General features: G+C 45.3%; 1 protein-coding gene across 1 annotated transcript in view; it reads left to right on the forward strand.

Annotated features, from left to right (window-relative positions):
- Nucleotides 1-8,592, forward strand: part of LOC146188572 (uncharacterized) — a 74,542-nt gene extending 65,950 nt beyond the window's left edge. The window contains exons 2-3 of the mRNA XM_084603851.1: nt 4,553-6,455; nt 8,262-8,592. Coding sequence (XP_084459977.1) covers nt 4,558-6,455; nt 8,262-8,541 — 2,178 coding nt within the window. The 5' untranslated portion in view covers nt 4,553-4,557 and the 3' untranslated portion in view covers nt 8,542-8,592. The remainder of the gene's footprint in view (nt 1-4,552; nt 6,456-8,261) is intronic.
- Nucleotides 8,593-11,858: the final 3,266 nt, after the last annotated feature.

The following is an 11,858-nucleotide window of genomic DNA, read 5'->3' on the forward strand; positions in this document are numbered from 1 at the left end:
GTTTGAGGTAAATGGCTTAGGGTGTCCGCGTTAACCATCACTTTTCCGGCTTTGCAATGCAGCTTGTATTTGTACGCTCCCAGCAGAAGAGCCCATCTTTGTATTCTCGCGGCGGCCATGATGGGGGTCTGACGATCCAGCCATCGTCTAAGCGACCATCGGTTATCCTCTCTGCGCACTACATGTCCTGCCCATGCCCATTTCTTAATTTCCACTAGAATGCCGGTAACTTGAGTTATTTCTCTGACCCACTTTGTACGCTTCCTATCTCTTAATGTTACCCATACCATTTTTCGTTCCAAGCCCTATGGGTTGTCTTCAACTGAAGTAGAACTCTCATGGCTAGCTGCTTATAACATAAAGGAGGTTTGCTCGGTTTAGTGCCAAGAGGAATGTTGAACACGATGTTGAAGACCAGGCTGGCCTTCTAGCAATCCAACTGTGCGGCGCAACACGGGTATTACAGTGTGATATTAAATGTTGTACGAGATACGTTGTGTGGCATTTTGTGGCACAAAATGTTATGACGACATCTGTGAAATCATGTGTGTGGCCACTCTGGGGAGGTACGACGCGAGGCCATGCTCTACGCCTTTATTAATGCATAAGAATTATATGGCTTCGGAAGCAGGCTTCGCGTGGGCATCACTTTGTCGGCGCTGTAAATGAAGAAATACTTGGTATATCGGAAAAACAATGCTATCATTGGATAGCGAGTTAATGAAAAGTGTGCAGGTGATAAAATTGATGTGGGGTATTAGGTAAATAATTAGAGACATTTATGTGTGTAATTAGGTGCCAAGATGGCCGCCAGCCAACATCCGGTCTTGGTTCTCAGCTTCCGGTCACGTGTCTCACTGCAGAAATGAGAAAGCCTGATTGTTGCTGCTGCACACGGTACAACACGCGCCCCTCGTCGAACAAAACCAACGCTCCCTTGAACGCATAAAACTTCACCGACGTTATTTAATTGGTTTACATGAAAGGAAAGGCGGTGCATTTGTCATTCGCGCAATTCCGCTAACACATCGCGGATAACAACGCTCAGGCTTGCGCATTTCTCCGTCGCCTCGCATTCAGAACTCGTACAAGTGTACTGAGTCGGTAAGCTGGTGGACTTTTCATGATACCAGACGAGGAAGGGAAGTATATAGCTTATCGAGGTGTATACTGCACCCAAGGCATGCCGGTGCCTCCTAGGTCAAAAGCAATAGTAATAATAATTATAATTGGTTTACAGGAAGGGAAAGGCACAGTCACACTTGTTCCACGGAAACCTGTACGCGCCGTAATGAAGGGAGGAGGGTGGGAGTGAAAGAGTAAAACACGTTTTTAACGGGGCGCTTGCAATTCGCCAACTACCTGCTAGAAAAACCGGAAAACCACGCTATACCGAACTATAATCCGTAATTAACCAGCTAGGCCCATTTATAGAAATTTTGCCAACTCCGCTTTTTTGCGAGAGAGTAAAGAGCCGTTTGTGGAGTTGAAAAAAAAATTAAAAATTGCTTCGTAGGAAACAAAAAATACGCATGTAGGCTTCATACTTTTCGGTGGACGCTTGAACCGCGCGCCGTGAGGGTTGGGAAGAGAGCAGTATAAAACCAAAAAAGGGGGAAAAGTGCTGCAGTGGACGGCTGCGGAATTATTTCGACTGCGTGGGGATATTTAACATGCGCTGCCATCGCACAGCGCGCATGCATTTTGCGTTTCGCCTTCATCGCAGCGCGGTCGGGTTCGAACTCACGTACTACCAATTAGTAGTCGAGGCTCTTAACCACTGAGCCACCGTGACGGGTTGTGGAGCTTTGCTGACAATTGTTACGTATCATTTGCCACTCTTCGTTGGTATTGGTTGTGTGCTGAGCTTTAACGGAAGCTTGGTATCTGTGGTGAAATGAGTATAGCTACGTATAAGACCTCAATCGATTGGCATTGCTCATAAAGAAATGATGAAGGGTAATTCGTGGCTATCGCAGCGTATGGAAAGCATGGTACTATGTTTCGCAGCTGTGTGTGTATGTAGTATGGCGTAATGTGTAATGTAGTATGACGTATGATGCGTAATGATGACAATCATGCGATGTTAGAATCCATCAGTATAATTCAGTGGCGGTAGCTATATTATGAAAGCATCTAGTAGCAGTGTGCATGAGCCATGCGGTAGGCGTAATTTTAGCGATGCGCTTCAGCAACCTCCAGTATTAATTAATAACTTAGCTCGCGCATTTGAAAAGCACCCGGCGTAGTTGGAATAGTCGTCACCGAGTGTCAAAAATAACTGGGGGCTGCGTAAGAAAATCACGTCATTATAACTTGTGGCTGCAGCGGTTGGTTGTTGATTGGTTTTGAGTGACAGGCAATGGCTAGGGCCCATAACTTTAGTCATTTCCTAAACATGCGCATAAACGCCTAATCGTGGTTTTTGCACTTGCCCGAGTTTTTTAGTTTGTGGAAATAATACCCGCTTAGCCGCATTTGTTGCCTATAAATGCCGCAGGCCGCGTTCGCAAATCGCATCAGCAAAATCGTGTCTGCAGCAGTTGAGTAATTGAGAAGCGGTAGAGGTTGACAAGTGGTGTCAGTCGATAGAGGATGACGTAGTGTTGTGCCCGAAAAATATTTAGGCCAAAAAGGTAATTAGGTAATTAATTACAGGCAAAAATATAAAAGTTATTCGCAGCAGTTGTGAAAGTGGTAGAGGGTAATGAGTGGTGTCAGTAGACAGAGGGTGGCGTAATTCTGTGTCTGAAAAGGTAATTCGGCCAATAAAATGATTAGGTAATTACTTAAATGCAAAAAGTGTAAAAGTAAAGGCAAAAACGGTCTCATTAGCCATTGGCTGGGCGCCACATTTGAATGTATCAAATACTAAAATCGTTATTTAAATAAGTCAATTAAGGTGACGTCAGATGTGACGTCACGCAATCTGAATTCGAGCCAAAAAGGGCATAGGAAGTGATTGGCGCGCAATTTGAATACCCCAAAGACTAAAATAGTTAATTAAGGCAGTAAATTAGTGGGATGCCAAGGTTGTGACGTCACGCAACCAGAAGTAGACCCATCAACCAGAAGTAGAGCCGAAAAAGGGCATAGGAAAGTATTGGCGCGAAATTTGCATGTACCAAACACTAAAATGGGTAAACAAGAAGTGAAGTAAGCAACTAGAAGCAACCAGAAGCAACCAATAGCAGCATCCGTGCTTTCGCATTACTCAATGAAGATTCCGCAGTGCTCTTTAATTTTTCTAATGTTCGGTGCTACCTGAGTTGTGCTCTCCTCGCATGGGGCTTTATTAGTGCATTGGCTTTGATAGAACCGATTTATAGAAAAAAAGCAAAGGTCTAAAAACAATTTCCCAAGCCGAAAACCTTCTGCATGGAAAAGATACCGCCACATCACCTGAAAGGCTGAGACCTTATGAACTTGCTTCTTTTAGGTTCGCGCCACATCATGCGGCGTCGAAAGTTTTTAAAATTCAAAGCTATGCTTAGCAAAAGTGGTAGGAGCTTCAGTTTCAAAAACCTGAGAACCTGATTTAAAGTGGATTGCTTCGAGAACTGAGTGCCTGGCTGACAAATCTCGTTCTCTTCTTCGGTGCTAGCTTGATGAACAGTTCGAACTTATCGGTTCTTTTGAATACTACCATTTGAGTTATTTTGCGTTATTGAGAGAAAGTACACAGTAATTAAGATGTCTTGATAATAAATAAGTTTTTGCTTTACACGGCCCATTTCAATATCGTTTAGAGCCTACATGCTTACCCATTCTTTTTGGTTCTTTAGTGCCTAAATTTTTATGTACTAGCAATAAAAAATTAACGATGTCATTGTAATCGAGTATACAAATTAATAATAAAAATAAAATTGTAAGGGGGTTCGAAGGTGACAAAATGCACAGAATGAATATCAAATGCTTCATGATGCCAATTAGAAAAATTAGTTTGTAAATGACCAATTTATAATTGAAATAACTGGAAAAAAGAGAAATTGGCGATCTAATAGAGATAACAGCTCTAACATCCTAGCCAAATTTACTATAGCAACGTCGTTCCTAGCTGGAACATAGTTCAAGAGAAGAGTTATTAAACTGGACTTCCGCTCTCTGCACTGTCGCTGCCGCCCCTGTCACTACAGAGAAACCTTCATCGGCCGCCGCTACTAGGTCATCCAGTCGGATTACCATCAGAAGCAAGCATAACTTGGTCTTGTATAATCAAGCTTTAAGCCTCAAGGACGCAATAAGTCTCCGGCTGCGCTGTGGCACAGAAGCTGTAGCGCCATCCGCGCTCAGTGGAATTCTCGTTTACTTGGCCTCCATGTCCGCGAGAGGAGGAATCCTGATTTATCCCCGTTTTGCCTTCTATTCCTTGCTGCAGCCGCTCGTCAAAAATGTGTTCATCAAAGAAGCGTGTGCTTTCCGATGTCAGGGGCTGTTTAGGAAAACTTCCTTGCCTCAGATACAGCATAGCCCAGTGAACGCATGGTGCTTCTAGCCTACGTTCGTATTTCCCTTGACCCACACTCCACCGACTGTTTTCTTTTCTTCCCAGATGTGATGGATATGCCTGGAGGACCTGCGCAGACCTCGCTGGTGCCCTCTGGCTCCGTGTTCGCGGGCCAAGTTGGGACATCCTTGGAACTGGTAGGCGCCGGATTTTCTGGGGAATCGGCTTGCACCATTGGGTTCCCTTTGTGCTGCACAGCGACATTATCCAAGAGCTGCCAGATTACACCGCATATTTCTAAGTTGAATGAGACCTTGTGGATGGCACGACTCGAGCTGCGCAAACAGCCCGGCAGTCCAGCGCATCTCTCCCTCGTCAGCGTCGACACACCTTGCCTTCCGCATCCCAAGAGCAGCCAAATACTACCGGCAGCCGTACTTGCCCGCGCCCTGCTGAAGACTCATTCCTGCCTGGCTGCTCTCGACATTAGTTCTAGCAGCTTCAAGGGATGCGAGGTGCAGCTCCGCGACGCTCTACAGGACAATGCTTCCATCAAATCTTTGAAGATATATTTCAGCGAATTCGTGGAGCCCGACCTTTTCTGGTCGGCCATCCCGTCGCTGATTAACATGGAAGAACTGGAATGCAGCGCAGCCTCGAAGTGCCCTCTTTCGTTTTGCGTTGCGATCGCAGAGATTCTAGAGGAATCAAAATCCCTTCGGGCTCTTAGGTTGGTGAACCTAGCGACCGGGAGACGCGGGGCCGATTACATTTTAGCAGCAATGACAAGAAACTCTTCCCTTGAAGAGCTTTCGCTGCATGATTCCGTAATCGGCGAAGCTCACAAAAAGTACCACAACATGTTCGGAAAGTACATAGGCGCCAGTAAGAGCTTGACAAAACTCAGCATTGAAGCGTGCAGTGAAGTGCGCCAGGGCTACCTCAAGTGGATACTTCGAGGCCTTATAGAAAACGAAACGGTGACGGATGCAAGTCTTACAGGTTACATTATCAATCCTGAAATTGTGGCGCTCGTGTCAGAATTACTGGCTGGCAACAGCGTACTCAGGAGACTGAACATTGTAGCTCGAAATTCCTGTGCCCGGCCAAGCGGACAGGAAAATGGCGAAAATGCGATTGACTGTAGTCGCTGGTTCGAGGCTTTGGCAAAGAACACGTCTATCGAAGCGATCACTTTACATATCAGCATTTGCAAGCCCGAGTCTTGGAAGTCGCTATTCAAGATTCTCTCGGCAAAGGACAATGATTTAAAGCTAACCATTACGGGAGAGGACAGTGAGCTATGCCAGTGGGAAAATGTTTGTGAGGCCCTTGCTGCTAGCGGGGCTGAAAAGAGCGTCTTTTTCGACACGACTGTTCAGCTACCTGACAAATGCGAGATTCTGAGCTGCAGATCCTTCTCACGTGTGTACGCCAGGCCATGTGCTGGTAACTTGCGTTATGTTAATAGCCTTCTTGGCTTACCATCTCTCACACACATTACTTCCGGCCGTTTCGAGATATGGTTTCCAGGTCCTGACGAGGCTGGTATTAACGCCACAGTCAGTTATTTTACACATACGACAGCACTTCAGAAGCTAGAACTCACTGCATTGTTTCGAATCATGCCCAGAGAACGTGCCACGAAACAATGGGGGGCCATATGTGAAGCTCTGAATCAGAATGAGAGCATAAAGGAGCTACACGTCATTGGCAGATGGTTGCGTGAAGAAGATGTCGAGCTTTTCGCCAACGTCGTCAAGTCCAGCCGAACAATCCGGAGGGTTTACGTGAATGTGGAGGAGCAGCACATGGCCACAATATTTGTACGACGCTTGCGCCAGGGCATTGAAGATAACTACAGGCTACTCAACGTATCCGTAGACAAGTGTGTTCGGAAGAAAGCGGAGCTGGACGAAGACCTTTTTGCTGTTCGTGCCACGACTCGGAGAAACACTGACATCATTGCCTGGTCTTCTCAATTCTTGACCGGTACAGTATATGACAGGTAAGTACCCAGACAGCTCATCGGGGTAATAACATGAGTGGTGGCGTGCGCACATTTTTCTTTGGAGCATCCTGGCAACCTTTTTGGTATCTGGACCGGGAACCAGTGAGGGCCATGATTATTAGGTGTACACGTATGGGTATACATGTATTGTAGCTTTCGTGCTTTTGAAAGCCTCGACAAGAGCACTTATTCTTGTCCAGGTTCCTATATTCTGTGAACACCCATTATTTGTTGCACTGAATATGTATCAAATTTCTATGCAAGGGGATCAACAGGTTCTCGGAACTCTAGCTCCAAAGATGGGTGTATGCGGTAGGATATGATTGCAGCTTTGCACAAAATCCTGGCAGTGGCGTCCGGTGCCTGACTTTGCACTTGCCATTCAGCGAGGTCAACAGCCATTCATTGCCTGCAGAAATTGGTGCATAAAAGAGTAAACTCCTACCTACCTGTTGATGTAGGTAGGCGACAAAGAGGAGAGGGGAGCCTCTTATTCCTAGCGAGAGCAAGGAATGGCCGGAAAGTGGCTTCTAGAGAGAGAAAACTTCTTCCCCTAAAAAAAGTACAGGACTGCACTTAAACCTTCTCAAGAGCGGAAACGCCGAAAGCCAATTTATCGGATTGTTTTAGCATCATCGGTATTGCTACTATCATCATTATCATTGTCACTGACAACATCTTCATTGCTATCGCTATTGTTTCCTTATGGTAGAAAAGGAGAATTGCTATCGGATTCTCGCGAGCCTCGTTTGATGTGTGTAGCAGCGCGAATTTGTACTAGGATTCGATGCTGCCCTGGAAAAGCCATCCAGTTGGCTACCATGTTTTGATGCTTGTCTTTGCCACCCTGAATTTTACCGTTTGTTATGCTAGGGTATTAATTAGTTTTAGCGGGCTTGCATTACGCATCCCAGTGGTTTGAGTGACGAGGTACTTTTCAGCTGGACGTTTTGCCATTCAATAAAGAAAAACAAAGTCCGGCGTTGCCTAGGCAACTCACCAGTAGTCTGCGCCGCTGGCTTGTGATCGAAGGGAAGTGGTTCGATTCTCGGATGAAGAAGAATTTTTCCTTAACTGTACGTTTGTGAGAACATTTTAGGAGCCCATCAGCCTAGGAACGTGTTCGCCATAAAATGAATTTAAAGCTTCTGCTATGTTGCCTGACTATGACATATAAATATGTGACGTCTAAGCATTTGGCACATTTCTTGCAGTCTTGCTAAATGTGACCAAAAAGTATTTCATTCTTTGTACAAAAAGCAGAATACAAAATCTGTGTAGTTTTTGTCTCCTATTGAAATTGGCGTAATCTATTTGCTTATTATGAATGCTTCATCTAAAAGCTAATAGGTACCAAATGGTAGCTAATGTGCGCAGGACATCAGTAAGATACTTATTGGACGTTTATTTGTTATTCGAATAGCAGTCATTCTATTTAGCAACGACTGCCTAAATTAAGGGTGCATGTGTAGCGCTAATTAATGCTGAGGGTGGTGTTTTTTTTTTTCGTGAAACAAGACTGGAACACTGCGAAATGGAGTACTGTTTTGGTCACTGCTAGTCACGATACTAGTATACTAGGGTAACTAGTGCATGCGTTTGCGTATGTATTTTAAAGAACTGTAGCTATGATACAACATCCATTGTGTTCATATTGACGGTTGCGCATAGATGCAGAGAACTGTTAAAAAATATAGAACATCTTCGTTTCCAAAATTACCTATGCTTTTCCCAACGTCGGGGGCTGAGATGCTATGTACGGGTGCTATGTACCTGAACACAGCGCGCAAATTCCCTACGCAGGTTCAGCGCTGTGGCACTTGAGCAAGTTGCCCGGCATCCCACGCTGCTGGCAGAGCTCGCCGAGCAGCTGTCGGTTAGCGCAGGCGAGATCTCTACGTTGGTGATCCGTGGGATACGATCCTTCGAGAGCATGGACAGCTTCATGCAGCTAGCAGGGGTCGTCAGGAAGAGGGTCCAGTGTCACGACATCGAAGGGAGCCGCAAGCAATTGGACAGTCTCAATGAATACTGCTGGCGTGTGGTGAGGAGCCATCTTCGTCTGGAAGACATCAAGTACTGAACAGAAGACCTTCGAGAAATGTTTCTCTGCCACTAAAGTTTTTACTGAAAATGTGTGCCTGATTGATGACCCGAGGTATGCTTGTTATGACTATGTGGGCCATTGATAAGGCGAAGTGTCCGTTTTAGCGAACTTGTCGATGTCCTACCAATGACAAATGAGTGTCAGTTTCTCACTTTGCAGCTTACTTCGCGCGATGGTCAACCGTGACGAAGTTGGTGTGCTACATTTACGTCCCAATATGGACCTGCAAAAAGTATACTGAATCAAGGTGTCCAGTCATGCTCACGTGTCATGTCATACTGGGATATGCTTTTGTTTTTTTGTGCTTTGGGTTTATAAGTTGGATTCCTGACGCCCGATTTCTTTGAATATTGCCTCTCATAAATCTTTAATTTCAGAGACGCAACTTCCTCGTTTCTTTAATGTTTCCTAAGTACTTTTATTTCCACTCAGAAAATATTTCCTTTATAAGGCCGTGTGGATATGTGGAAAAAACGCAGCGGCTGAGATATGCCTCTATCGACCTCGACACTGCACGGCGCATCATACACACTCCTCAGAGCCTCGGTTATATTCGTGTTAACCCTGTAAAGCTTTCCTCTAGTACCCCTGGTCACTGGGCTCTTTGAGGTATTAGAAATCCATATATAGATGGTTTAGTTTGGGGCGTTTAACATCCCAAAACAACTCAGGCTATGACAGACGGCACAGAGGAGCATTCCGGAAATTTAGATCACCTGCGGTTCTTTAACGTGCACTGACATCACACGGTACACTTGCGACTATTTTTCCGCCTTCTATGAAAAGCTGCCGCCGCGACCAGGATTTGATTCCGCATCCCTAGGAACAGCGGTCGTGCGCCATAACTACAGCGCCACTTTAGCGAGTTAAATAAACTCTAAAAAAGAAAAAAAAATGCCACGTGTTCCGATACTGAGGTGAAATCATGGCTGGCCACCCGCTTTTGTTCCGGCACAGTTTGTCGCGGCGGTGCCATTGAGAACGAGGCGCTGCACTGCTATCTGGCCCGACGAGTCGTTCTCGCTATAGCTCATTGCACGTCTACCAAATCGGCGTGTTTGGAGAGGCGACATTCCTACGCAGCGCTAAGTAAAGCCAGAATAGAATGTCCATATAAGCAAGTGTGCATTCGCGGAACACTTCTAAGCCAATCCTTAACGTGTGCTTGCGCTATACCTTTGCGCTGCAGCTCGAGAATAGGATTCGCTACTGATGCATGCGCTAAATTGAAGTTGCAAACGCGTCGAAAAGCTGCGAAGTCGGCCGTTCGTCTTGGAGCGATCATTTGAAATTGTGGGCTTCCCACTGTGTTCCTGGGTCCCAAATGGCGCAACAGGATTTATTTTTGCCTCATCTGGCCTACTACAACACGTTTGCAAAATTGGTTATGAAAAGGAATCACATCAATTACCATTTACGTCTTTGAAAATCGCCAAAAATATGATGAAATTGCATTAGTAGTAACTGATCCCCAATTTTAATAATATTTCAGTTACTTCTGCAGAGTAATGCGACTACTGTTAAATTACCTACCCATTTTCGGGGAATCCATGGTACGAGAGGAAGATGACTGCACATTATGAAAGATTCACTGAACAAAGTATGACGGGGAGCCTGGGCTCGCAAGCCGAGCCAACATTTTGTCAAATGGACTTTTCTTCATCTGTGTCTTCAGCGCTCTTCGTTCCCGTTTTCTGCAATATAACATATAAAGGTATTAAACACAACAATCTCTCTTCAGACGCTACTCACACATTCTTTCGTCTTGCCGCCAAACTATGGTGCTATAGAATAGAACACTGTAGCCAGAATTCGTCGCAGACAACTATATTCTCCCTCCTTACAGCTGACTGTATTGAAAAGTAGCGGCAACTAATCAACCGAAAATGAAGCGTAGCCGAACGCTAGACGATTTGCGTGTGGCCAGTACAAAGAGCGGCGAACCAGTTGCCTTGTCGCAGAGTTCCTAAATACAGTTCTTTATAGAAGCTTGCTGCCGAGAGCTGTCTCCACCGTTTAAGATCCTGAAGCTAGTTATTTAATGCTGCCGTTGTACCATGAATCGACCTCGGCACATGCGCAAAGATGCATCTTAGATAGTTACATCTGTATACAACTGCACTAACATCCATCGTATGTCTCACCTTTAAAGGTCAACTCCGGTGGTTTTTTCATCATTTTCTGTTTTTCATTGAATAACATTCCTCGGCACGTCCCGACTCCAACACAAAAAGCCGTTTTTCGAAATCCCAATTAGAAGTATTTTTAAAAAAAGAAAAAAACAGCAAATCGAAACCGAAACTGCTTTCGAGGCCAGAAACGACGTCCCAGGTGACGAAATGATGACGTCACACTCAGTATTAAAAAAACACTCGTACGTGCATTGGATGGTGAAAATAACGTATGGAAATCATGAAGCATTGCATAAAATGTCTGAGGTAGTTCAATATAAGCCTCACAATTTCATAATCATGCGGGAAGTGGACAGTAACGCCGGTATACTGTTCGTGACGTCAGAAACTTAGTGTTGCCGGCAGAAATAGTCTCAACTTAAGCCATGAAAACAGCATATTTTAAAGTCGTGTTGCGCGCGAACGGATTATCGTACGGCACCCAAATTTTGTAGAATGCGTCAGGACGGAGAGGAGAATATACAGTAAAATTTTTATTAGAATATTCGAATGTCGAAAAACCTCCGGAGTTGCCCTTTAACGATCGGAAGCGGGGCCCCGCAAGGTCCTCGAAAATAAACAGGACACCTGGGACCAGAAGGTGGAGCAGCCATCCCGAGGCTTACACTGCCTGCGAACCTAACTATACAGGCAAAGTCAATGGCGGAGAATACAGCGTACATACTTCTGGAACAAAAATAAACACTCTATTCTTCCAGCAAATCGCCTTTCTAGAAGCCACTCTTAAGTAAAACAGCCGCGGACACATCTCTTTCTTCCTCACTCTCTCGCACTGCTCGTATCCATCGCCATACTGGCAGCAAGCTAAGTGCTACCTCTGGGTGGACATACCACCCTTCCTCACTATCTCACTCGGCTCCTATCGACACTGTGAATTCTGTTTTACATGCCAACAACACAAAGCCCCCCAAAAAACCACAATCCTGCCATCCCACGCTTTCACGTGGGCTAGGAGCCCAATTTCGCATCGTTATTATCTCGAGCAGTATCGCTATAACAGTAGAACTCTCTCGGAAGCACACCTCCAAGCACGGACCTATCTTCCTAAAACAATTTTGTTGCTTGGATGCAAGAGCGCAATTTCGTACGTCACTGGAGTCG

This window comes from Amblyomma maculatum, chromosome 5, assembly GCF_055883805.1.
Source record: "Amblyomma maculatum isolate TAMU_Amacu chromosome 5, ASM5588380v1, whole genome shotgun sequence".
NCBI lineage: Eukaryota > Metazoa > Arthropoda > Arachnida > Ixodida > Ixodidae > Amblyomma > Amblyomma maculatum.